General features: G+C 43.5%; 1 protein-coding gene across 2 annotated transcripts in view; it reads left to right on the forward strand.

The window, feature by feature from the left end:
• CDC14A (cell division cycle 14A) overlaps positions 1-22,828 on the forward strand; it is a 160,249-nt gene extending 137,421 nt beyond the window's left edge. Inside the window, exons 12-16 of one of the 2 annotated variants that reach the window (XM_056523371.1) lie at positions 1,700-1,809; positions 4,012-4,059; positions 6,170-6,298; positions 14,440-14,719; positions 22,434-22,828. In XM_056523371.1, coding sequence (XP_056379346.1) covers positions 1,700-1,809; positions 4,012-4,059; positions 6,170-6,298; positions 14,440-14,719; positions 22,434-22,463 — 597 coding nt within the window. In that variant the 3' untranslated portion in view covers positions 22,464-22,828. The remainder of the gene's footprint in view (positions 1-1,699; positions 1,810-4,011; positions 4,060-6,169; positions 6,299-14,439; positions 14,720-22,433) is intronic. The other variant, XM_056523372.1, reaches the window with a different exon arrangement.
• The last annotated feature ends 279 nt before the right edge of the window (positions 22,829-23,107 follow it).

The following is a 23,107-nucleotide window of genomic DNA, read 5'->3' on the forward strand; positions in this document are numbered from 1 at the left end:
AATGCACGTTTCAAACATTTTTGTGGCCTGGTTTTTTTTAGACTCAAAATAAGCCTTAAAAAACACAGGTGGAGATTTACGAAGTGCGGCACCTTTTATAAAGCTCCGCCCATTTTCTCTGCGCCAGATTTACTAATAGGCACACGTCTCAGTAACAGTAATACTAACAGTAATAGTAACAGCCCGTCTGTTGCTATCCGTGCACACGGTGCAAAAATCAAAAACAGCTCCGAGCCGGCTTAGATTCCTGTGACACTTAATGGCACAAGTCAGGCCTAAAATTGCAAGTAAGGAGGGTTCGCCCCAGCACACCCCCTCCATGCAGGCACCCCCCTCCCCTTCCCCTTCCTGCCCCCTTGGCCTGAAAATTGTGCTTCTTAAAAAATGTGCACAGTTTTGCACAAAACCCATTTTTTTGGGCAGCATAATGCGACTTTTCAAAAAATAAATAAACAAATAATAATGGCGGCCAAAAGGGAAGTGTCAACCTTGCTTGATTGTTTATTTTTTTTTTTTTTTGCAGTGCCTCCAGCGTGCCTCCAGCTGTTGCAAAACTACAACTTCCAGCATGCCCGGACAGCCATTGGCTGTCCGGGTATGCTGGGAGTTGTAGTTTTGCAACAGCTGGATGCAAACTGGTTGGGAAACACTGTCCCAAGCATTTCACATGAAATCAAAGCATGCAGTGGATTCTTAAAGGGGTACTCCGGTGGAAAACTTTTTTTATTTATTTATTTTTTATTAATTTTTTTAAATGAACTGGTGCCAGAAGGTTAAGCAGATTTGTAAATTACTTCTAATTAAAAATCATAATCCTTTCAATACTTATTAGCAGCTTTATACTACAAAGGAACTTATTTTCTTTCTGAATTATTTTTTTGCCGAAGGCTGTCCGGGCATGCTGGGAGTTGTAGTTTTGCAACAGCTGGAGGCACGCTGTTTGGAAAAACACTGCTTTATTGTGTTCCCTTTCCTGCTGCTTTGTTGGGAGATTGCTACACACAAGTCTTGGCAACGCTTTGACGTGTACACGTGTTTGTTTGTCTTGTGAAAAATACGCGTTACATAACACCTATGCCTGTATATAGGGGCAATGAGCGACAACATATAAGAGAACGGGAGGAGGTTGGGCAACCCCCGATTCTGTGGTAGAAGCCACAGTGACGCAGCTCAGAATGGCGTGCGTTTTTTGTTTTGCTGGTTTCTAACGGCAACCAAAGTAACAAGAACTATCACAATTCCCAGGACGTAATACACAGTCTTAGGACCTGTTATGAAATGCGTCACACTCGGGTTTTGGGCTGAAATCTGCTGGGGCTTGTAGTTCCACAATCGGATGCTTGCCGCAGTAACGACCACTATATACCTTCACCCGATAAGAGGATTCCCCACAATGGTATTATAGTACGATATCCTTTATTGGCAACGCGTTTCGGGCATGATACATAGACCAATCATTTAATTATATGCTGGTCGATGCGCCATGTATTGTGGTAGAATGGTGGTCCTGGCATCTTTGCATTCTGTTCCGTATCCAGTCCCCTTTGCTTTACATCGCTGCCTCACTTTAATTAAACTCGCAATCCTTCCGTTTTTGTTGTTGTTGTTGTTGCGTGCTCTTTTTTTCTGTGCTGTACCGTTCATTTGACGGTTGTATTGTCCCATATGATTTCAGTAGATTGGTGTTTTTACCTTGCAGATCGACTCCGACGATGAATTGGGACAGAAAAACGGTTTGACGCAGGGAGACAAATTACGTGCCTTAAAGAGCAGAAGACAGCCAAGGTCGGCAACCACAGGAGCCCTAAGGTAAGCGTACCAAGCGTCTGAATCGGTGGTCTCCAAATTGAGGCCCTCCAGCTGTTGCAAAACTACAAAACTACTGTAGTTTAGCAACAGCTGGAGGGCCACAGTGTGAACACCACTGACCTAAAAAAAATCATAGACACTATTTAGTAATTTTCTTTTAATTTTTTTTATTTTATATAAGGCTTTATGAATGCCAAGTCTCTACTTGTGTCCTTCCTTAAAGGGGTACTCCGCCCCTGGACATCTTATCCCTTATGCAAAGGATAGGGGATAAGATGTCTGATCGTGGGGATCCCGCCGCTGGGACCCGTACGACCTCCCTGCAGCACCTGACATTCGTTTAGAATGCCGGCTGTGGCACTGGAGGCTCGTGACCTCACGGCCACACCCCCGTGACCTCATGGCCAGGCCCCTGTGATGTCACGCCATGTCCCTTCAATGCAAGTGTATTGGCCACGCCCCCTCCTTTTGACTTGCATTGAGAGGGGGGCGCGATGTCACGAGGGGGCGTGGTCGTGACGTCACGAGCCTCTGATGCCCCATCGCCCATGCCATCCGGCACGGAGCGAAGTTCACACCGTGCACATGATAACAAGGGTGCCACAGTGGAGACCGCGTGGGTCCCTTTGGATGGGAGATAAGATGTCTAGGGGCGGAGTACCCCTTCAAGGTACTTTCACATGTGGTGTCCCGGTACCGTATTGCATATCGGACCTTGTATGGTGGTCCCCAAAGTCAGAGTTACTACGTTCAGGTAGGCTCCCCCAGGTGGGACAGCCCCTAGTCGCCTCCTCTTTCTCTAATTTTATAATGTTTATGTACATATTTAGTAATGTATATATTTAATATAATGCATATTAGTACTTACCTTGGTAGCATCGCAGGACCTTCGGTCATGTGACTGTGTTGATATAAGGGAGCTGTAGCCAATTATCGCTCTCTTGGGTTGCTGCTCTCGTGGATGCCGGGCTAGCAGGACGGATCTGCGCAACTTTCAAAGACAATCTAGGCCAGAAACCTGCCGGCCTCAGCCTAACGTAAACCGTGAGTTAAAATCTCAACCCCTGCTAAAGCTAGAGTGACTACTGGACCAAATCTAAACCCCTAAATCCAGTGGATCACTGCAACAATTGCCTTCCTAAGCTCAATAGACTCACGAGGTCCAAACCACTGTCAATCTCTGAGAGACTTTGCCTGTATAGAGACTGTTCCTGTTATGAAGCTTGCATAAAATCTTCAGTAAATGTTCCAACTGTTTTCAGCAAACTCTCCGGTTGTGGACATTCCATTATTCCATACCTCCCTATCGCTCTTGAGAAGGGTGGCGGTAGGACAAGCATTGCATAGGAGCCCTCACCCTGGCGTCACGAATAGAAAGGGTTAATCAGACACCCTTTAATTACCGCACAGCTACACCCCATATACCTTACATCCCCCAGGCTATCACACACACGACAGAATTTCTGAGCGGAATTCCGCTTTGAATCTCTGCATGAAAATTCTGGAACAGCCAATGGGATTCCGCTGCGTGTACTGCACCATGTAATGTCCGCGCGGCAATTATAGACGGCTATGCATTCCGTATCGACTCCGCACAAAGAATAAACATGTTCATTCTTTGTGCAGACACGGAAAAAATGGAATTTCTGTCCTGGAAGAATCTGGCACGGAAATACCACCGAGTGCTCAGAGCAGCAGAATCCTGGGACTCTGCTGCAGCGGAATTTCTGTGTGGGATTCCAATGCAGAATCCGGAACGGATATTCCGACGTGTGAACATGGCCTAAGAGGAATAGAGTGATATAATCGGATTTGAAAACAAACAAGACGATACATGATTTTGTAATACTCTGTTGGGAGTTGTTTATGCTATATGTGGCCACCCAGTGGTCGTGATGTGTCTTGCAGTCTTTCGATAGTTTTGACAGCATGTCACCATAATGTATTGAACTTTCATCATGAGGAATCTGAGTTCTGAAGGAAATTTGTAGGAAGGTTATAATGACCACATTTTTAGGTTACACATTGCAACATCTTCTGAAATATCGTCTCGTATTTTTTTATGCTACCTTGTTTTTTCAGTGTTTTTGCCTGTTTTATTATAAGCAGAGCAACCTCTCGAAAATGTATTCGCTCCCACGTCTATATGTGCCCCAGGTGTACATTATGAACTAATGAAAGAATATATATGTTTGATTGCAGGCTAGAAGAAATGAAGCCGCACACAAGATCTACGTCACAGCCTTTCAGGTTATTTGCTTTATATTACCTTTGCTTGACCAAGGATGTTCTTCATTCGGCCATAGGTCGGTCCAGTTAGAAGACTGTCTCCAGTCTCAGTTTAGGCCCTGTGTATGCAGTTTGCCCCCTGTAGGCAGGTCTGACCTGTAGGTAGTTTTCTCTGGATGTATGATCCCCTCTAAGTAGTTTGCCCCTATATGTAAAACCTCCTGTTGGTAGTTCACCCCCATGTAGGTAGAAGCCTCCTTGTAGGTAGCCCCCCCCCACCCCCATGTATATGGCCCCCCTGTAGTTATCTTGCCCCTGTAGGTAGCTTTCCTCCTGTATATATGCCCCCTGTAGTTGGCTTGCCCCTGTAGGTAGCTTTCCCCCTGTATATATGCGCCCTTGTAGTTAACTTGCCCCTGTAGGTAGCTTTCCCCCTGTATATATGCCCCCTGTAGTTGGCTTGCCCCTGTAGGTAGCTTTCCCCCTGTATATATGCCCCCTTGTAGTTAACTTGCCCCTGTAGGTAGCTTTCCCCCTGTATATATGGCCCCCCTGTAGTTGGCTTGCCCCTGTAGGTAGCTTTCCCCTGTATATATGCCCCCAGTATATATGGCCCCCCTGTAGATAGCTTTTTCCCTGTAGGAAGGACTCTCTTTTTGCTCAAGGAGAAAAAATAAAAACATACTCACCTCAGTTTCTCAGCAATCATAGGCGTCTTCTCCAGTTTCTTTCTGCGGCCACTAGAGGCTGCGGGACGCTTCTCCACATACAGGGTGTGCACAATGACTTCTTCATGCATGTCCCAGAAGATGTAATGTTCCTGGCCTCTAGTGGCCACAGGAAGTCTCAATAGAGGTCGGAAGCCCCTGGAGACTTCAGAGCTAGGACTCACTAAGACTCCTGTGGCTCCCCCGCCATCTTCCCCATCGGACTGCCAGGGCACACCAGGCAGGTCCTCAACTGGCACACCGGTGGGGAATCACTGGTTTAGGCTATAAGAGACCTTACAACTAGTAAATCAGTATACAAAAAGTTATGTTTTAGTTTAGGTATTTCAGTGATGAGTTGGTTTGTTGTACACTAAAAAGTGGGCATAAAATTCTTGTTAGTGCTGACTGCTGTGTGACGTTCCATCCCCAGGAAGCAGCAAGAGCAGCGGAGAGACCGTGAGGAATCAGCGCTCTCGGGTCACATATGATTAGTCCCCTGATGTGGGGGACAGCGCAGCGCTGGGCTGATAATTAATTGGGGGGGGGGGGGGGGAGAGAAACAGAACAGCGCCCGCTGGTCACATATGATTAGTTGCCCGATGTGGCGATAGCGGGGCTGCGGCTGATAATTCATTAATTCGAGGGGGGGAGGGGCCCAACCGGTATTGCGGTATAGGAATAATTCATTTCGTGCAGGAAAAAAAAATCGGTATTCGGTATGAACCGGTATACCGCCCAGCACTACTCTGAGTGTACAGCGTGATGACCACGGGGCCGGAGTATCGTCACGACTCCGCCCGCGTGTGACGTCACGCACCACTGACTCAATGCAAGTCTATGGGAGGGGGCGTGACGGCCGCATGACTCCCATAGACTTTCATTCTCAGTCCCCCAGTAGGAATTCCTGGGGGGGGGGGGATCGGTCCCTCCCCGGTTCCTACGCCCCTGCGACCTCCTAAAATCCTGCAGAATACTCACCTGGAAGAGGTAGGGCTTAAACAAGGGGGTGGGGCTTAATCTTTTCATCCTACTGCAAGCAGGACAGAAAGGGAGAGGCTCCTGCTGCAGCCAGTTTTCTTACAGCCAGAACAGGAGAGTAAGGCTGATCTTCTGGGACAGGGTACTTCAAATGTTTCTTAGTTTTATTTGTAACATTCCATAAAATAATATTTCTTAAATTAATTCCATAAAATCATTATGACCAGAATGACCTGTGGGGTCTGATAGTGTACATAGATATTAGATTGTTTGAACATTTTGCATATTTTTAATTCATTAGATAGTAAAAAGTGGTTTATTCTAGTGAAAAACTCCTTTTACCAACCAAATTTGCATGTTCTGTAGTAAACAGTGATTTTTATTATTATTTTTTGGTTCTAAGAATCCAGTTTGATAGGAAACTATTTTGTGATCTTTTGTAGAATAATCCCCTCTAACAGCGCACAGGGCTCCATGTCCCCCCTGAAGACATCGAGGGTCTCTGCAGCCACATCAGCAGTTGCCAGAAGAGTGGCTCAGAGTTCAGGACCCTCGGCCAGCAAAGTCAAAAGGTGAGTCCCAGAAAGTATTAGATATGGGCAAGATAACTAGATTGTATTCCCAAAAATCAAGCAATAAAATGACCTAATATACCTAATGTCTAAACCAGTGGTCTCAAACTGTGGCCCTCCAGATGTTGCAAAACTTCAACTCCCAGCATGCCCGGACAGCCGTTGGCTGTCCGGGCATGCTGGGAGTTGAAGTTTTGCAACATCTGTAGGGCCGCAGTTTGAGACCATGGATTTAGACCATCAAACTATTACCTTTTATCCTTTTAGTTTAAAGGGGTACTCCGGTGGAAAACATTATTTTTTTTAAATCAACTGGTGCCACAAAGTTAAAAAGATTTGTAAATTACTTCTATTTAAAAATCTTAATCCTTCCAGTACTTATCAGCTGTTGTATGCTGCACAGGAAGTTGTATTCCTTTCTTTTCAGTCTGACCGCAGTGCTCTCTGCTGACACCTCTGTCCATCTCAGGAACTGTCCAGAGCGGGATAGGTTCGCTATGGGGATTTGCTTGTACTCTGGACAGTTCCTGACATGGAACAAGGTGTCAGCAGAGAGCACTGTGGTCAGACGGAAAAGAAATTCTTAAAGAAAAGAACTTCATGTGGAGCATGCAGCAGCTGATAAGTACTGGAAGAGTTAAGATTTTTAAATAGAAGTAATTTACAAATCTGCTTAACTTTTTGGCACCAGTTGATTAAAAAAAAAAAAAAAAGTTTTCCACTGGAGTACCCCTTTAAAATGGAAACCCGCATTCAAGTGTGAACAGAGCTTTTGCGTAATGCATTGTCATGATGAGACATATTTTTCTTAGGACCGTACACTTGATGTTTACAGAAAGTAGCGGCGATAAAAATAATGGTAATAGAACAGATGGATATTATAAAAAGCTATGGAAATATGTGGTATACATCATAAACATGTTAAAGGGGTTGTCTGGGGGTAAAACTATGTCTGGGGGTGAAACTATTTTTATTAATGTTTGGGAGCAATGTAAAAATAATAAATAAGCAATACTCACCTAGTCTGAGCCACTGTAGAAGCCCCCTGCCCCAGCAGGTTCCCATAGGAACTGCCTCGCTCAACCAGTCACTGGCCACAGTATTGGCTCATCCCAGTTAGTGATTGGCTGGGCAGGGCAGTTCTTCCAGGGATGGTGTGTCTCCAGGTGGTTTCAAGTGGTGATCGGGGACTGAGAGTAGATAAGTATTATGTCTTCATTATTTTTATACAACCCCCAGGCATCTTCTCTTGTAATGTATAGTATATGATAAGTAAAATATGTGTAATTACAACAAAAACATTTTTGTAAATGTAACTTTATGTAAAGATGGATGAGTAGATGAATTAATTAATGGTTGGCTAGATAGATGAGCAGTGGTTGGGTTGAGGGGTGAGTAAATGGTTGGGTAGATGGTTGGTTAGATGAATAAGTATATGGATGAGTAAATGGTTAGGTAGATGAATAAGTAGATGGTTGGGTTGATGGATGAGTAGATGGTTGTGTAGATGGTTGGGTAGATGGATGAGTAGATGGTTGGGTTGATGGATGAGTAGATGGTTGGGTTGATGGAGGAGTAGATGGTTGGGTTGATGGATGAGTAGATGGATGAGTAGATGGTTGGGTTGATGGAGGAGTAGATGGTTGGGTTGATGGAGGAGTAGATGGTTGGGTTGATGGATGAGCAATGGTTGGGTTGAGGGATGAGTAGATGGTTAGGTAGATGAATAAGTAGATGGATGAGTAGATGGTTGTGTAGATGGTTGGGTAGATGGATGAGTAGATGGTTGGGTAGATGAATAAGTAGATGGTTAGGTAGATGGATGAGTAGATGGTTGGGTTGATGGATGAGTAGATGGTTGGGTAGATGGATGAGTAGATGGTTGGGTAGATGGATGAGTAGATGGTTAGGTAGATGAATAAGTAGATGGTTAGGTAGATGAATAAGTAGATGGATGAATAGATGGTTGTCTAGATTTATAGGTAGTAAGATGAACACACACACCACGATCCTCTGCACCGCATTCTCGGTCTAGATAGGTGTGTGGTAACTTGCTACACCACTCCAATATGGAGAAAAGCAAGTTTGTATCTTTCCTTTAAAGGAAAACTGTAGTTGGACAGCTGGGACCCCCCGCGATCTCCGGGGCCCCGTACAGGACATTGTGGGGGGTCCCAGCAGTCAGACCCCTGCGATCTATAATTTATACCTTATCCTTCAGATAGGGGATAAGTTATATACCACTACAGTTTTCCTTTAATTTTTATATATATGATATTGTACTTATTGTACTTAAACCCTATGTTAGTAATATACTTTCATACTTGTTCATCATATGATATGGACATGCTCCTTGAGCATTGTGTGTTTTTTAGATTTAGGGCTAGGTGGTTGGGTAGGTGGAAGTGTAAATGGTTGAGTAGATAGTTGGGTAGATGAATTAGTAGATGGTTGGGTAAATGGATTGGAAGATGGTTGGATTGGTGGATGTGTAAATGGTTGGATAGATTGTTGGGTAAATGGATTGGAAGATGGTTGGATTGGTGGATGTGTAAATAGTTGGGTAGATGGTTGGGTGGGTGGATGTGTAAATGGTTGGGTAGATGATTGGGTTGGTGGATGTGTAAATCGTTTGGTAGATGATAGGGTTAATGAATTGGTAGATAGTTGGGTAAATGGATCGATAGATGGTTAAGTAGGTGGATGTGTAAATGGTTGGGTAGATGGATTGGTAGATGGTTGAATAAATGATTGTGTAAATAGATGGATGGATAGATAATTGTGTAGATAAATGGATTGAAGATGGATAGGTAGCTGGGTACATAGATGGAGAATAGAAGGAGGGATGGATAAGTAGACAGATTGAAGGAAAGTACCACTCTTCAGAGGTGGAAACAATGTCCGGGCTCAGACACACAGGGGCATTGCAGCTCCGTACAACCTAGGAGTCATACAGGACCACAATATACATGAGTGTCTTCGCTCCAGTTCTTAAGATTTCCCCAACAGGTCAGGTTTTCAAGATTTCTTTAGCATTTCACAGGTGATAAAATGATGTTCGGTGCACAAGGTATCACCTCAGGTGTCCTTTGTATGGGACATCCTCAAATCGTGACCTTTTGCAGGGTCTTAAGGATTGGAGTTGAGAAGCCCTGATGTAAGGACACAAGGCAGAGTCACAGCTAATGCCTGGCACTGAAGAAGTTAACACCTTTTGTCGCTCTTGGATTCCACCTTTAAATTTCTGCGTGGGATAATGTCGGATCATTTCACAATTCTCTGTGACAATGGTATTATGTCATTGTACAAATGACTCTAGCGGTGCGATCTGCCACTTAACTACAGGGAAGAGCTATCTATTTATCTAGCTAATTTTTATCACTAGCAGAATTTTGACAAAATAGGCTTCAGAGCAGGCCATTAAAGGGGTACTCCGGAAGGAAAAAAAAATGTTTTAAATCAACTGGTGCTGCAAAATTATACAGTTTTGTAAATTACTTCTATTTAAAAATGTTAACCATTTCAGTACTTATCAGCTGCTGTATGCACCAGAGGAGGTTGTGTAGTTCTTTCCAGTCTGACCACAGTGCTCTCTGCTGACACCTCTGTCCATGTCAGGAACTGTCCAGAGCAGGAGAGGTTTGCTATAATAATTTGCTCCTGCTCTGGACAGTTCCTGACACGGACAGTGGTGTCAGCAGAGAGCACTGTGGTCAGACTGGAAAGAAGTACAAAACTTCCTCTGGAGCATACAGCAGCTGATAAATACTGGAAGGATTAAGATTTTTAAATAGAAGTAATTTACAAATCTGTGTAAATTTCTGGCACCAGTTGATTTTAAAACATTTTTTTCCATTCAGAGTAATTTACAAATCTCTGTAACTATCTGGTACTAGTTGATTTTATAACTTTTTTCCCTCCGGAGTACCCCTTTAATGAAGACCTAGGTAGTGTTTTCCAACCAGGGTGCCTCCAGCTGTTGCAAAACTACAACTCCTAGCATGCTCGGACAGTAGCAGAATTTTGACACAATAGGCAGGAAAAAAAAATTTCAAATCAACTGGTGCTGCTAAATTATACAGCTTTGTAAATTACTTCTATTTAAAAATGTTAACCATTCCAGTACTTATCAGCTGCTCTATGCTCCAGAAGAAGTTGTGTAGTTCTTTCCAGTCTGACCACAGTGCTCTCTGCTGACACCTCTGTCCATGTCAGGAACTGTCCAGAGCAGGATAGGTTTTTATATGAGGATTTGCTCCTGCTCTGAACAGTTCCTGACATGGACAGAGGTGGCAGCAGAGAGCACTGTGGTCAGACTGGAAAGAACTACACAACTTCCTCTGGAGCATACAGCAGCTGATAAGTACTGGAAGGGTTAAGATTTTTAAATCGAAGTCATTTACAAATCTGTGTAACTTTCTGGCACCAGTTGATTTTAAAACATTCTTTTCCATCCAGAGTACCCCTTTAATGAAGACCTAGTCTACTACTTAAAGGGGTATTCCAGGCAAAACCTTTTTTATATATATATATATATATATATATATATATATATATATATATATATATATATATATATATCAACTGGCTCCGGAAAGTTAAACAGATTTGTAAATTACTTCTATTAAAAAATCTTAATCCTTCCAATAGTTATTAGCTTCTGAAGTTTTCTGTCTAACTGCTCAATGATGATGTCACGTCCCGGGAGCTGTGCATTATGGGAGAATATCCCCATAGGAGCTGCACAGCTCTCGGGACGTGAGTCATCAGAGAGCAGTTAGACAGAAAACAGCAACTCAACTTCAGAAGCTAATAACTATTGGAAGGATTAAAGGGGTATTCCAGGAAAAAAAACTTTTTTTTTATATATATCAACTGGTTCCAGAAAGCTAAACAGATTTGTAAATTACTTCTATTAAAAAATCTTAATCCTTTCAGTACTTATGAGCTTCTGAAGTTAAGGTTGTTCTTTTCTGTCTAAGCAATCTCTGATGACACCAGTCTCGGGAAACGCCCAGTTTAGAAGCAAATTCCCATAGCAAACCTCTTCTAAACTGGGCGGTTCCCGAGACACGTGTCATCAGAGAGGACTTAGACAGAAAAGAACAACCTAAACTTCAGAATCTCATAAGTACTGAAAGGATTAAGATTTTTTAATAGAAGTAATTTACAAATCTGTTTAACTTTCTGGAGCCAGTTGATATATATATGTATATATATATATATATATATATATATATATATATATATAAAAAGTTTTTTTCCTGGATAACCCCTTTAAGATTTTTTAATAGAAGTAATTTACAAATCTGTTTAACTTTCCGGAGCCAGTTAATATATAAAAAAAAGTTTTGGCCTGGAATACCCCTTTAAGGTAGTGTTTTCCAACCAGAGGTGTCAGCAGAGAGCACTGTGGTCAGACTGGAAAGAACTACACAACTGGACAGAGGTGTCAGCAGAGAGCACTGTGGTCAGACTGGAAAGAACTACACAACTTCTTCTGGAGCATAGAGCAGCTGATAAGTACTGGAATGGTTAACATTTTTAAATAGAAGTAATTTACAAAGCTGTATAATTTAGCAGCACCAGTTGATTTGAAATTTTTTTTTCCTGCCTATTGTGTCAAAATTCTGCTACTGTCCGAGCATGCTGGGAGTTGTAGTTTTGCAACAGCTGGAGGCACCCTGGTCGGGAAACCCTGACATAAAGGGTAGATTCCCAGATGTGGTGTGTGGAGACGTAAGGTTTTGGGATGACAATAACTTGAGCCTGTGCCACGTCTGGAAAAGAAATGCTTCCCGCGGCTTTTAGCTGCCCCACGTCCTTTTCTTTGGAATTTCCCATTATATTATCCTATTATGCTGAGATTATTTTCACACTAGAGGGAATTTTTATGACAACATCTCATTTTCTGGTTTATACAAAATGTGACCCCCCCCCCCCCCCCCCCCAAACGCCATAGCTGTTTGGAGGAATCTGCCAGCATTTAGAAGAAACCAGGATAGTTTGGCCACGTGCCCCCTTTAAAGGGGTACTCCACTGGAAAACATTTTATTTTTTTTAATTAGAAAAAAAAACAAAAAAAAATAAAACCATCACTAGAGATGAGCGAACTTACAGTAAATTTGATTCGTTACAAACTTCTCGGCTCGGCAGTTGATGACTTTTCCTGCGTAAATTAGTTCAGCTTTCAGGTGCTCCCGTGGGCTGGAAAAGGTGGATACAGTCCTAGGAGACTCTTTCCTAGGACTGTATCCACCTTTTCCAGCCCACCGGAGCACCGGAAAGCTGAACTAATTTATGCAGGAAAAGTCATCAACTGCCGAGCCGAGAAGTTCGGACCGGCTGCGGTTCACTCCGGTCGGCTCATAATCATGCATTAAATACGGTTGCCGCGATTAAGCCCCGCCTCCCCGCCTCCTCCCAGCCGTATACGGGAACCGTATTTAACAAAACGTGGTGTGAACCCAGCCTTAGTCCGAAGGTTATGACAGTCCCCAATTATGATGCATATGAATGAATATACAGTATATTAAATGTTCCATATATAGGCAGCCGTGTCAGAAATATATATTTACCAGCTGATGATATTCAGAATGTCAGAGTTAGAGATGAGCGAACTTACAGTAAATTCGATTCGTCACGAACTTCTCGGCTCGGCGGTTGCTGACTTTTCCTGCATAAATTAGTTCAGCTTTCCGGTGCTCCGGTGGGCTGCAAAAGGTGGATACAGTCCTAGGAAAGAGTCTCCTAGGACTGTATCCACCTTTTCCAGCCCACCGGAGCGCCGGAAAGCTGAACTAATTTATGCAGGATAAGACATCAACTGCCGAGCCGAGAAGTTCGTGACGAATCGAATTTACTGTAAGTTCGCTCATCTCTAGTCAGAGTTATCCAAGATCCATATATGTCCGAGACTCCGTGCGCTGTATTAGGCGCTGGCGTGCGCTCCTGCGGCTGGTCTGCCTGCCATAGACCGGGTGGGAAGCCGACTTTCGCGGAGAGAAAAGATGGAGCTGAAAGGATGATACAGCCTCGTGGAGAGTCTCGTCGTCTGACGTCAGCCAGGTGATAGGGCTGGTAGAGATGGAAAAGCCGGTAGAGGTAGGTATAGATGGAACAATGATGGAGCCATGCGGCTGGATTAGGGATCAGTATCAGTCTTTATGGTCATGTAGAATAAAGTCCCAAATATAGATCCGGTAATGATGCGGTAATTCACTTCTAGACGCGTTTCAGGGTACTCAGTAGAGAACTGATCTCTTCTGAGGAAGGGTCATTTCACTGAGTACCCTGAAACGCGTCTAGAGGTGAATTACCGCATCATTACTGCATCTATATTTGGGACTTTATTCTACATGACCACAAAGACTGATACTGATCCCTAATCCAGCCACATGGCTCCATCATTGTTCCATCTATACCTACCTCTACCAGCTTTTCTATCTCTACCAGCCCTATCACGTGGCTGACGTCAGACGCCGAGACTCTCCACAAAATTTATAATTTTCCGCACGCAACTGGTGCCAGAAAGTTAAACAGATTTGTAAATTACTTCTATTAAAAAAATCCCAATCCTTTCAGTACTTCTCCGCTGCTGTATACTACAGAGGAAGTTCTTTTTGAATTTCCTTTCTGTCTGACCACAGTGCTCTCTGCTGACACCTCTGTCCATTGTAGGAACTGTCCGGAGCAGGATAGTTTTTCTATGGGGATTTGCTCCTGCTGTGGACAATTCCTAAGATGGACAGAGGTGTCAGCAGAGAGCATTGTGGTCAGACAGAAAGGAAATTCAAAAAGAAAAGAACTTCCTCTGGAGCATACAGCAGCTGAGAAGTACTGAAAGGATTGTGATTTCTTTAATAGAAGTAATTTACAAATCTGTTTAACTTTCTGGCACCAGTTGATAAAAAAAAATTTTCTCCAGCGGAGTACCCCTTTAAGAGTTGTGCATGTCGGTGACACAGGTTATATGTGTAATACTGTGTATTGTACTGTATTTGCTTTATTAATTGCTTATATTCAAGCTCCAGCATGATCTAGGAACGCATGTGATCAGTTCATGTCATTCTCCTGCATGTCCTTGGGCTGTGTTTGGTGCAGCAGGGTCTGTGACCTCCCCTCGTGTTTTCTCCTCTCAGTTATTCTGTAAGCTCACGGTACGCTGGCTCGCTTGGGAATCTGAACTCTGCTCTGGAAGACATAGACAGCTCTCGCAATTCCTCTCCCTCCCGCCCCAACTACTCCCCGGCTTACCCTTCCAGCTTGTACCCCTCCAGTCCTCATGGCCGAAGCCAAGGCGAGCTCAACAACAACCGCAACTGGAATGTGTCTACCGCTGGCAATGATTCCTATGGATCCTCCCGACCCTCATACACAGGCCTCACTTCCACTGCACGCTACCTGAGCCGCTCCATTCCTGTAAGTGTCCTTGTATTGTACCCTGACCACCATCAGGAAGTATGGATGGTGCACAGTCCTGCCTACGCTTTACGCTCCTCTGCCTTTGGGTTTTGTGTTTGCTAACATATCTCTTCTGCTTTGCTTACCTAGCAACATTGTTTTTTATGCCTCCATGTACATTATAGAAGTAGGTAATAACCAATTACAAAAAAATGGCGTCCACATGGTTATTTTCACGGTGAACATGAAAGGGGTACTCTGTTAGAAAACATCTTATCCCCTATCCAAAGTATAGAGGATAATATGTCTAATCGCAGGGGACCCCCGCAATCTCCGCTGTGTCACCCCAGCCATCCAGTGCATGGAGCTAACTCCGCTCCGTGCCGGATGATTGGCGACTACAGCTGGGAGGAGGCGTGACGGCTACATACTAGCCCTACCATAGACATGAATGGAGGGGGCGTGGCGTCACGAACACAGAAGCTCCAAGCCAGAGATCACGGAGGTCTCCAGCGGCGGGACCCCCACGATCAGACTTCTTATCCCTTATCCTTTGGATAGGCGATAGGGTGTTTCCAGTGGAGTACCCCTTTAAAGAACAAGCTTTAGGGCCATTCCTCTTGAACAAAAGTCATACTAAAGCATCTCCTGCCTGTAAGGAATAGCTGTACAATGTTATTTGCATTATGTAATGGAACAAATCTTATTTCCCTGGGGACCTGTGACCTTCCTCCAGATGATGACAGCCAAGGAGGCTGCTTATAGAGGGCGGATTTCCACCTCATAGGACTTCAATTAAGAAAAAAATGATTTTGTCGAGGAGGAAACAAGTCCTTAAAATAAATGACACAATGTCGCTTTCCTGAGCCTTGCAACAATAACACGTTCTGGAGAAAAGAGCTTAACTAAAATTATTTCCCCCAGTGAAAACCTAAACTTAAGTATGGGGATTCCCCATGCTCAAAACTTTATAAGTATAGGAGATATGTGCCTGATGAATGGGGGTCCGACCTCTACGACCTCCAACGATCATGGGAATGGGGGTCCATTGTTTCCTGATTTAATGAAGCGACAGTTGTACAGCGCTCAACTATCTGCTCCACCCTAACCCCTTAAGGACATACGCAGTAAATGTACGGCACTGCATAGCATCACTTAGCACACAGCGCCATACATTTACGACGCGGCTGTGACACGAGCACAGAAGCTGGGCTCGCTTTATTCCCGGCGGCTGTCAGCAGCCACGGACCCACCGATAATGGCAGATATCACCGATCGCGCCCCTCTGGTGCCGTGATCAATACAAATCACAGCATCTGCGGCAGTGCGGCACTTATAATGGCTGATCTGATGGATCAGATCAGCCAAGATGGCGGACAGAGGTCCCCTCACCTCCCTCCGTCCGCCTCCCTGAGTCTTCTGCACTGATCTGCCTTCCAGCAGACTAGAGCAGAAGATTGCTGATAATACTGATCAGTGCTATGCCCTATGCATAGCACTGAACAGTATTAGCAATCTAATGATTGCTGTAAATAGTTCCCTATGGGGACTAAAAAAGTGTAAAATAAATAAGTTTTAAAAGCCCCTCCCCCCAAAAAGTTTTAAATCACCCCTTTTCCCCATATTAATACAAAAAAGCGTAAAAAAAAAAGATAAATAATAAACATATTTGGTATCATAATGATCCCCTACGGCGAATGGCGTAAACGTAAAAAATTCAGCTTTTTTGTCACATCAAACTGCAAAAAAAATTAATAAAAAGCGATCAAAAAGTCACATATACGCAAACGTGGTACCAAAAAGTACAGATCATGGCGCAAAAAATAAGCCCTCACACGTCCCTGAATATGGAAAAATAAGAAAGTTAGAGGTGGTCAAAATAGGACAATTTTAAACATACTGATTTTGTAAAAAAAAAAAAAAAAAAAAAGTTTAAGATTTTTTAAAAGCAGTACAATAATAGAAATGTATGTAACCATAGGTATCATTTTACTCGTATTGACCCAGAGAATAAAGAAAACATGTCATTTTTACCGTAAAGTGTACAGCGCGAAAAGGAAACCCCCCAAATTTGCAAAATTCTGATTTTCGTTTAAATTTCCTTACACTTTAGGGTAAAATGAGTGATATCATTACAAAGTACAACTGGTCACGCAAAAAACGAGCTCTCATATGGGTCTGGGAATGGAAATATAAAAGAGTTATGAATTTTAGAAGGCGAAGAGGAAAAAAAAACGCAAAAATAAATTGTCTGTGTCCTTAAAATGGTCTAAGGGCCCATTCACACTATGGAATATACACACTTCGTTCCGCATGCAGCAGGCACCACCTGAATAAACCTGCTCTTGGACCGCTCGGACATGCGTTGTCTCTATTGACGGCAATGTATTTTCGAGCATGTTCATTCTTTCAGCGGAAATCCGGCATTTCTGTAGTGTGCGCAGTGCAGCAGGATGCCATTTGAAAACAATAGGAGGCTGCTGCTCCGGAATTTTCGAGCAGAATTTCTTGGCTTGGAAATCCTGTAGTGTGATTGGGGCCTTTGAGACTATTAATAGAGTGGCAGCAGACATGCTCTACTGCTGCTCCATTTACCTGGGGAAACACAGGACGGCCCCCTTCCGACATTATTGTGATCCATGGGGGTCCCTGAAGTCAGAATCCCACTGATCAGACACCTATTAAATATTTTATCCAGGGATAGAAACACAGAGCTAATTTCTTCCAATTGCAGCACCACCCCTGACCTCAGGGGGGGGTGTGTGGTATTGCCGCTCAGTTCCATTGAGGTGAATGGGGCCAAGTTGTAATACCACACACAACCTGAGGAGAGGGGTGATGCTGTTTTTGGAAGAAATTAGCCCTGTGTTTTTTATTTCCAGATAATCCCTTTTAAAGGGTTACTCCGCTGCTCAGCGTTTGGAACAAACTGTTCCGAGCGCTGGAGCCGGTGTCGGGAGCTCGTGACGTCATAACCCCGCCCCCTCATGACGTCACACACCGCCCCCTCAATGCAAGTCTATGGGAGGGGGCGTGACAGCCGTCACGCCCCCTCCCATAGACTTGCATTGAGGGGGCGGGGTGTGACATCATGAGGGGCGGGGCTATGACGTCACAAGCTCCCGGCTCTAGCGTTCGGAACAGTTTGTTCCAAACGCTGAGCAGCGGAGTAACCCTTTAACTATCCTCTGAATAGGTAAAAAAGTTTTGATTATGTGTGTTCACATATACTTCTCTTGTTTCAATGCTCTTACAATGGGTTGGGCAATGACATACAGGGTAGCTACCGATAGGTGTCACTAGAGAGACAGGTTTTCTTGAGGAAGCTAATTTGCATATTTTTCCCATGGCGCACTGCCTGTATTTCTCAATACAGAGCTGGGTCTCTTTGCGAGTTGCTGAGTTGCCCATAGCAACCAATCAGATCGCTTCTTTCAGTTTTAACAAGGCCTCTGAAAAATGAAAGAAGCGATCTGATTGGTTGCTATGGGCAACTCAGCAACTTTTCCTCTGGACAGGTTTTGATAAATCTCCCTCATAGTACGTATATGGTGTATTCCCAAGAATTTAACAGACTATGGGGGAGATTTATCAAAACCTGTGTAGAGAAAAAGTGGTGCAGTTGCCCATAGCAATTTTTCAGAGGCCTTTTAAAAAATGAAAGCAGCATTGTGATTGGTTGCTATGGGCAACTGCACCACTCTTCCTCTACACAGGTTTTGATAAATCTCCCCCTATATCCCAGGTGCCAACCAAATGCAGACAGGAGCGTAAACTAAGACCCCTAGGTCAGTATCTGCCCATTAGGCCATACCAGAAGTATAGAGGTTTTCAAAAGCATTAAAGGGGTACTCCTGTGGAAAACTTTTTTTTTTTTTTAAATCAACTGGTGCCAGAAAGTTAAACAGATTTGTAAATCACTTCTATTAAAAAATCTTAATCCTTCCAGTACTTTTTAGGGGCTGTATACTAAAGAGAAATCCAAAAAAGAAATGCATTTCCTCTGATGTCATGACCACAGTGCTCTCTGCTGACCTCTGCTGTCCATTTTAGGAACTGTCCAGAGCAACATATGTTTTCTATGGGGATTTTATCCTTCTCTGGACAGTTCCTAAAATGGACAGCAGAGGTCAGCAGAGAGCACTGTGGTCATCATGACATCAGAGGAAATTCATTTCTTTTTTTGGATTTCTCTTTAGTATACAGCCCCTAAAAAGTACTGGAAGGATCAAGATTTTTTAATAGAAGTAATTTACAAATCTGTTTAACTTTCTGGCACCAGTTGATTTAAAAAAAAAGTTTTTCATGGGAGTACCCCTTTAAAATTGTTGTTTCGGGTCCAATAGCAGGAAAAAAAATTATAATAATACAAGAAAAGCTACAGTATGTTCAAAAGAGTTTCATAAAAAAAATATCCCCTTATACTGCATGCTGTATTGTGTAGTATAAACAAAATGCTACAAAGAAAAAAATAAAAAATTTTACTTTACATAGTTGGTATCGCTACATCAGCGTTTTCCCAAAAAAAATTTCCAAAAAATATTATTTTTACACGTGCTTTGATACTAGTTACCTTGCTTACCAGAAAAAGCAGTAAAAGGTGTTTAGAAAGTCACCTATACCCCAAAATGATAAAAACTCCCACTCATTCCCCCACCAAAAAAAAAAGAAAAATACTTCTTATACAGCTACACCAGTGCTAAAATAGTTATGGAGCTCAAATTGTGGTCAAACTAAAATTTACTTTAAAACCATGCAAAGGTACTAAAACAAAAAAATAACTAAGAAAATAAAAAGAACTTAAAGGAGTAGTCCAGTGCTGAAAAACGTATCCCCTATCCTAAGAATAGGGGCTAAGTTTCAGATCGTGGGGGGTCTGACCGCTGGGCCCCCCCTGCGATCTCCTGTACAGGGCCCTGGCAGTCCATGGGAAGGGGGCGTGTTGACCACCGCATGAAGCAGCGGCTGACACGCCCCCTCAAAACAACTCTAAGGCAGAGCCAGAGCGCTGCCTTCGGCAATCTCCAGCTCTGCCATAGCGCAGTATTGAAGCAGCGTGTCGGCCGCCGCTTCGTGCCGACACCCCCTATCTGGCCAGTGAGCCGGGGCCCCATACAGGAGATCACGGGGGGCCCCAGCGGTCAGACCCCCCTGCGATCTGAAACCTATCCCCTATCATTAGGATAGGTAATAAGTTTTTCAGCACTGGACTACCCCTTTAAACAATACAAGGAGCGCTGGTGGAATTGGAATTGTTGCAACCCTATAAAAAAAAAAAAAAGATTTAACAAAATGTATGGGAGCATGACTGATTGTACTTAGCCACCACTCCTCCTCCTATAGACACGAATGGAGGGGCTGTGACGGCTGTGCCATGCCAGAGATCGCGGGGTGGGGTGGGGTGAGGGAGTGGTGGGTGGTAGGATTGGTGAGATAGGGTTTGGGGCGGGGGGGGGGTGTAATTGCTCATTGGCAGCCCCCGCAATCAGACATCTTAAGATGCCTAGGGGCAGAGTGCCCCTTTAAAGGTGGATGACCATTTAAGGGGTATTCTGATGGAAAGCAATTTTTCTCAAGTCAACTGGTGCCAGAAAGTCGAAGAGATTTGTAAATTACTTCTATGTAAAAATCTTAATCCTTCCAGTACTTATCAGCTGCTGTGTGCTCAGGAGGAAGTTGTGTAGCTCTTTCCAGTCTGACCACAGTGCTCTCTGCTGACACCTCTGTCCGTGTCAGGAACTGTCCAGAGCAGGAGAGATTTGCTATGGGGATTTGCTCCAGCTCTGGACAGTTCCTGACACGGACAGAGGTGTCAGCAGAGAGCACTGTGGTCAGACTGGAAAGAACTACACAACTTCCTCTGTAGTATACAGCAGCTGATAAGTACTGAAAGGATTAAGATTTTTAAATAGAAGTAATTTACACATTTGACTTTCTGGCACCAGTTGATCTGAAAAAAATAGTTTTCCACCGGAGTTCCCTTTTAAAGGGGGTGACCACATCTTCAGTGATTTCTGGACTAATATGCTTGATGGTCTATGCCTAGGCAGGGGCTGGAGAGAACAATAACACATACTCACCTTCCGCGCTCCCCACAGCTGCCATTCACTCTGAGCTCACACTCCACTTCTGGGATCATCATAGAAGTTCTTTACAGCGGTGGCCGGGAGCTCTGTGAGAAGCGAAGCTGTGGGGGAGCAAGGAAGGTAAGTAAGTACAGTATATGTTACTATTCTGTTTAACACCTTCCTGGGCATATCCCACTGAAAAGAAAGGGACTCTGCTGCAAGCCAAATTCTGCCGGCTGAATGTCCCCAGTGTGAACGAGGCCTAAACTCAAAGGGGGAGATTTATCAAAACCAGTCCAGAGGGAAAGTTGCCCAGTTGCCCATAGCAACCAATCAGATCACTTCACAAGGCCTCTGCAAAATGAAAGAAGCAATCTGATTGGTTGCAATGGGCAACTTTTTCTTTGCACGGATTTTTGATAAATTTCCCCTTTAAAATTCCTTAATAGGTTGTAAGAAAATGGGTTCTACAAACTAGACAATCCCTTTAAGCCATTGAAGCATACCTGTAAAAAAAATAAACCAGAGATATGTCAGAAGTTTTTATTGGTCCTAAACCCAGCCCCCCTCCCCCCACGAAGAATCGGCAGGGAGAGAAAGGTGCCCCTGGACTCTCCTTTCCCCACTCTGTGCTTATAAGACCTGGAGGGTCCCATAGACTTACATGGTAATTCCGTCCAGAGAGCAGGGAAAGAACGTGCTAAGCGCGCACTTCTCCCGTTTTGTTCTTGTGATCCGTCTGGATCTGTACACTGGGACCCCGACCTATCCAAACTTTTTTGATATGTCTCTACAACTTATTAAAAGGTTTTTTTTTTGATTGTTCTTTTTGTAACAGTGTCCATTTAAAGGGGTGCACCGGTGGAAAACTTTTTTTTTCTTTTTTCTTTTTCTTTTTTTTAAATCAACTGGTGCCAGAAAGTTAAACAGATTTGTAAATTACTTCTATAAAAAAAATCTTAATCCTTCCAGTACTTATTAGCTGCTGAATACTACAGAGGAAGTTCTTTTCTTTTTGGAGCACAGAGCTCTCTGCTGACATCACGAGCACAGTGCTTTCTGCTGACGCCTCTGTCCATTTTAAGAATCCCCCATAGCAAGCATATGCTGCTCTGGACAGTTCCTAAAACGGACAAAGATGTCAGCAGAGAGCACTGTGTTCCAAAAAAGAAAAGAATTTCCTCTGTAGTATTCAGCAGCTAATAAGTACTGGAAGGACTAAGATTTTTTTAATAGAAGTCATTTACAAATCTGTTTAACTTTCTGGCACCAGTTGATTTAAAAAAAATAAAATAAAAATAAATTACGTTTTCCACCGGAGTACCCCTTTAAGGGTAACCCCCCTCTATGTCTTCCTGCATAGGTGCAAAGCACTTATCCTATAGATCAGTATTTCCCAGCCAGGGTGCCTCCAGCTGTTGCAAAACTACAACTCCCAGCATGCCCGGACAGCCGTAGGCTGTCCGGGCATGCTGGGAGTTGTAGTTTTGCAACAGCTGGAGGCACCCTGGTTGCGAAACACTTCCATAGATAATACTAAGGTGCCTTTTCCTCCCTTTGTGCCCAGTTTTGTCATCGCCCCATCAGTCATTGTTCCCTTTTTCCCTCCCCAATTGTGTATCGGTAATAATAATAATAATAACTCTGCATCTCTTCTCTTCCAGTCCCTTCAGTCTGAATCTGTTCAGTTCTAAAGGCGCCCAGGCCGCTGTTAACCCTTTCCACGCCATGAATTCTTTGCCGTGGAAAAACTGAAGCGAAACAAATAATAAAAAAAAAAAAAAAATCGTTAGTCCGCATTGCACCTGAAGCTTGGTAAAAGCCAACGAAAAGCACGATATGCACCCACTACTGACCCATAGATGACTCTGCTACTGACTGTTGTCATTTTTTTATTGTTATCTCCAATTATTATTATTATTATGTTTTTTGTTTTTTTTTGTGAACTGGATTTTTATATTGAATTTATTTTATTATTATTATTATTATTTTTTTTTTTTGTGTGTAGAATTTAGTGCTGATTTGTATATATTTGGTCTGAAATAACGAATGAGTAATAAGAGAATGTTTAGGTATATTTAGGTGTATGTATGTATATATATATATATATATATATATATATATATATATATGTGTAAATTCTGTCCTTAACTTAGTTGTCCATAGGACCTGGGGCAGTGTTTCCCAACTAGGGCGCCTCCAACTGTGGCAAAACTACAACTCCCAGCATGCCCGGACAGCCTTCGGCTGTCCAGGCATGCTGGGAGTTGTAGTTTTGCAACAGCTGGAGGCGCCCTGGTTGGGGAACAATGCCCTGGGGGTCCAAAACTTCCAACAC

The sequence above is a fragment of the Hyla sarda genome, chromosome 6 (assembly GCF_029499605.1).
Source record: "Hyla sarda isolate aHylSar1 chromosome 6, aHylSar1.hap1, whole genome shotgun sequence".
Taxonomy (NCBI): domain Eukaryota; kingdom Metazoa; phylum Chordata; class Amphibia; order Anura; family Hylidae; genus Hyla; species Hyla sarda.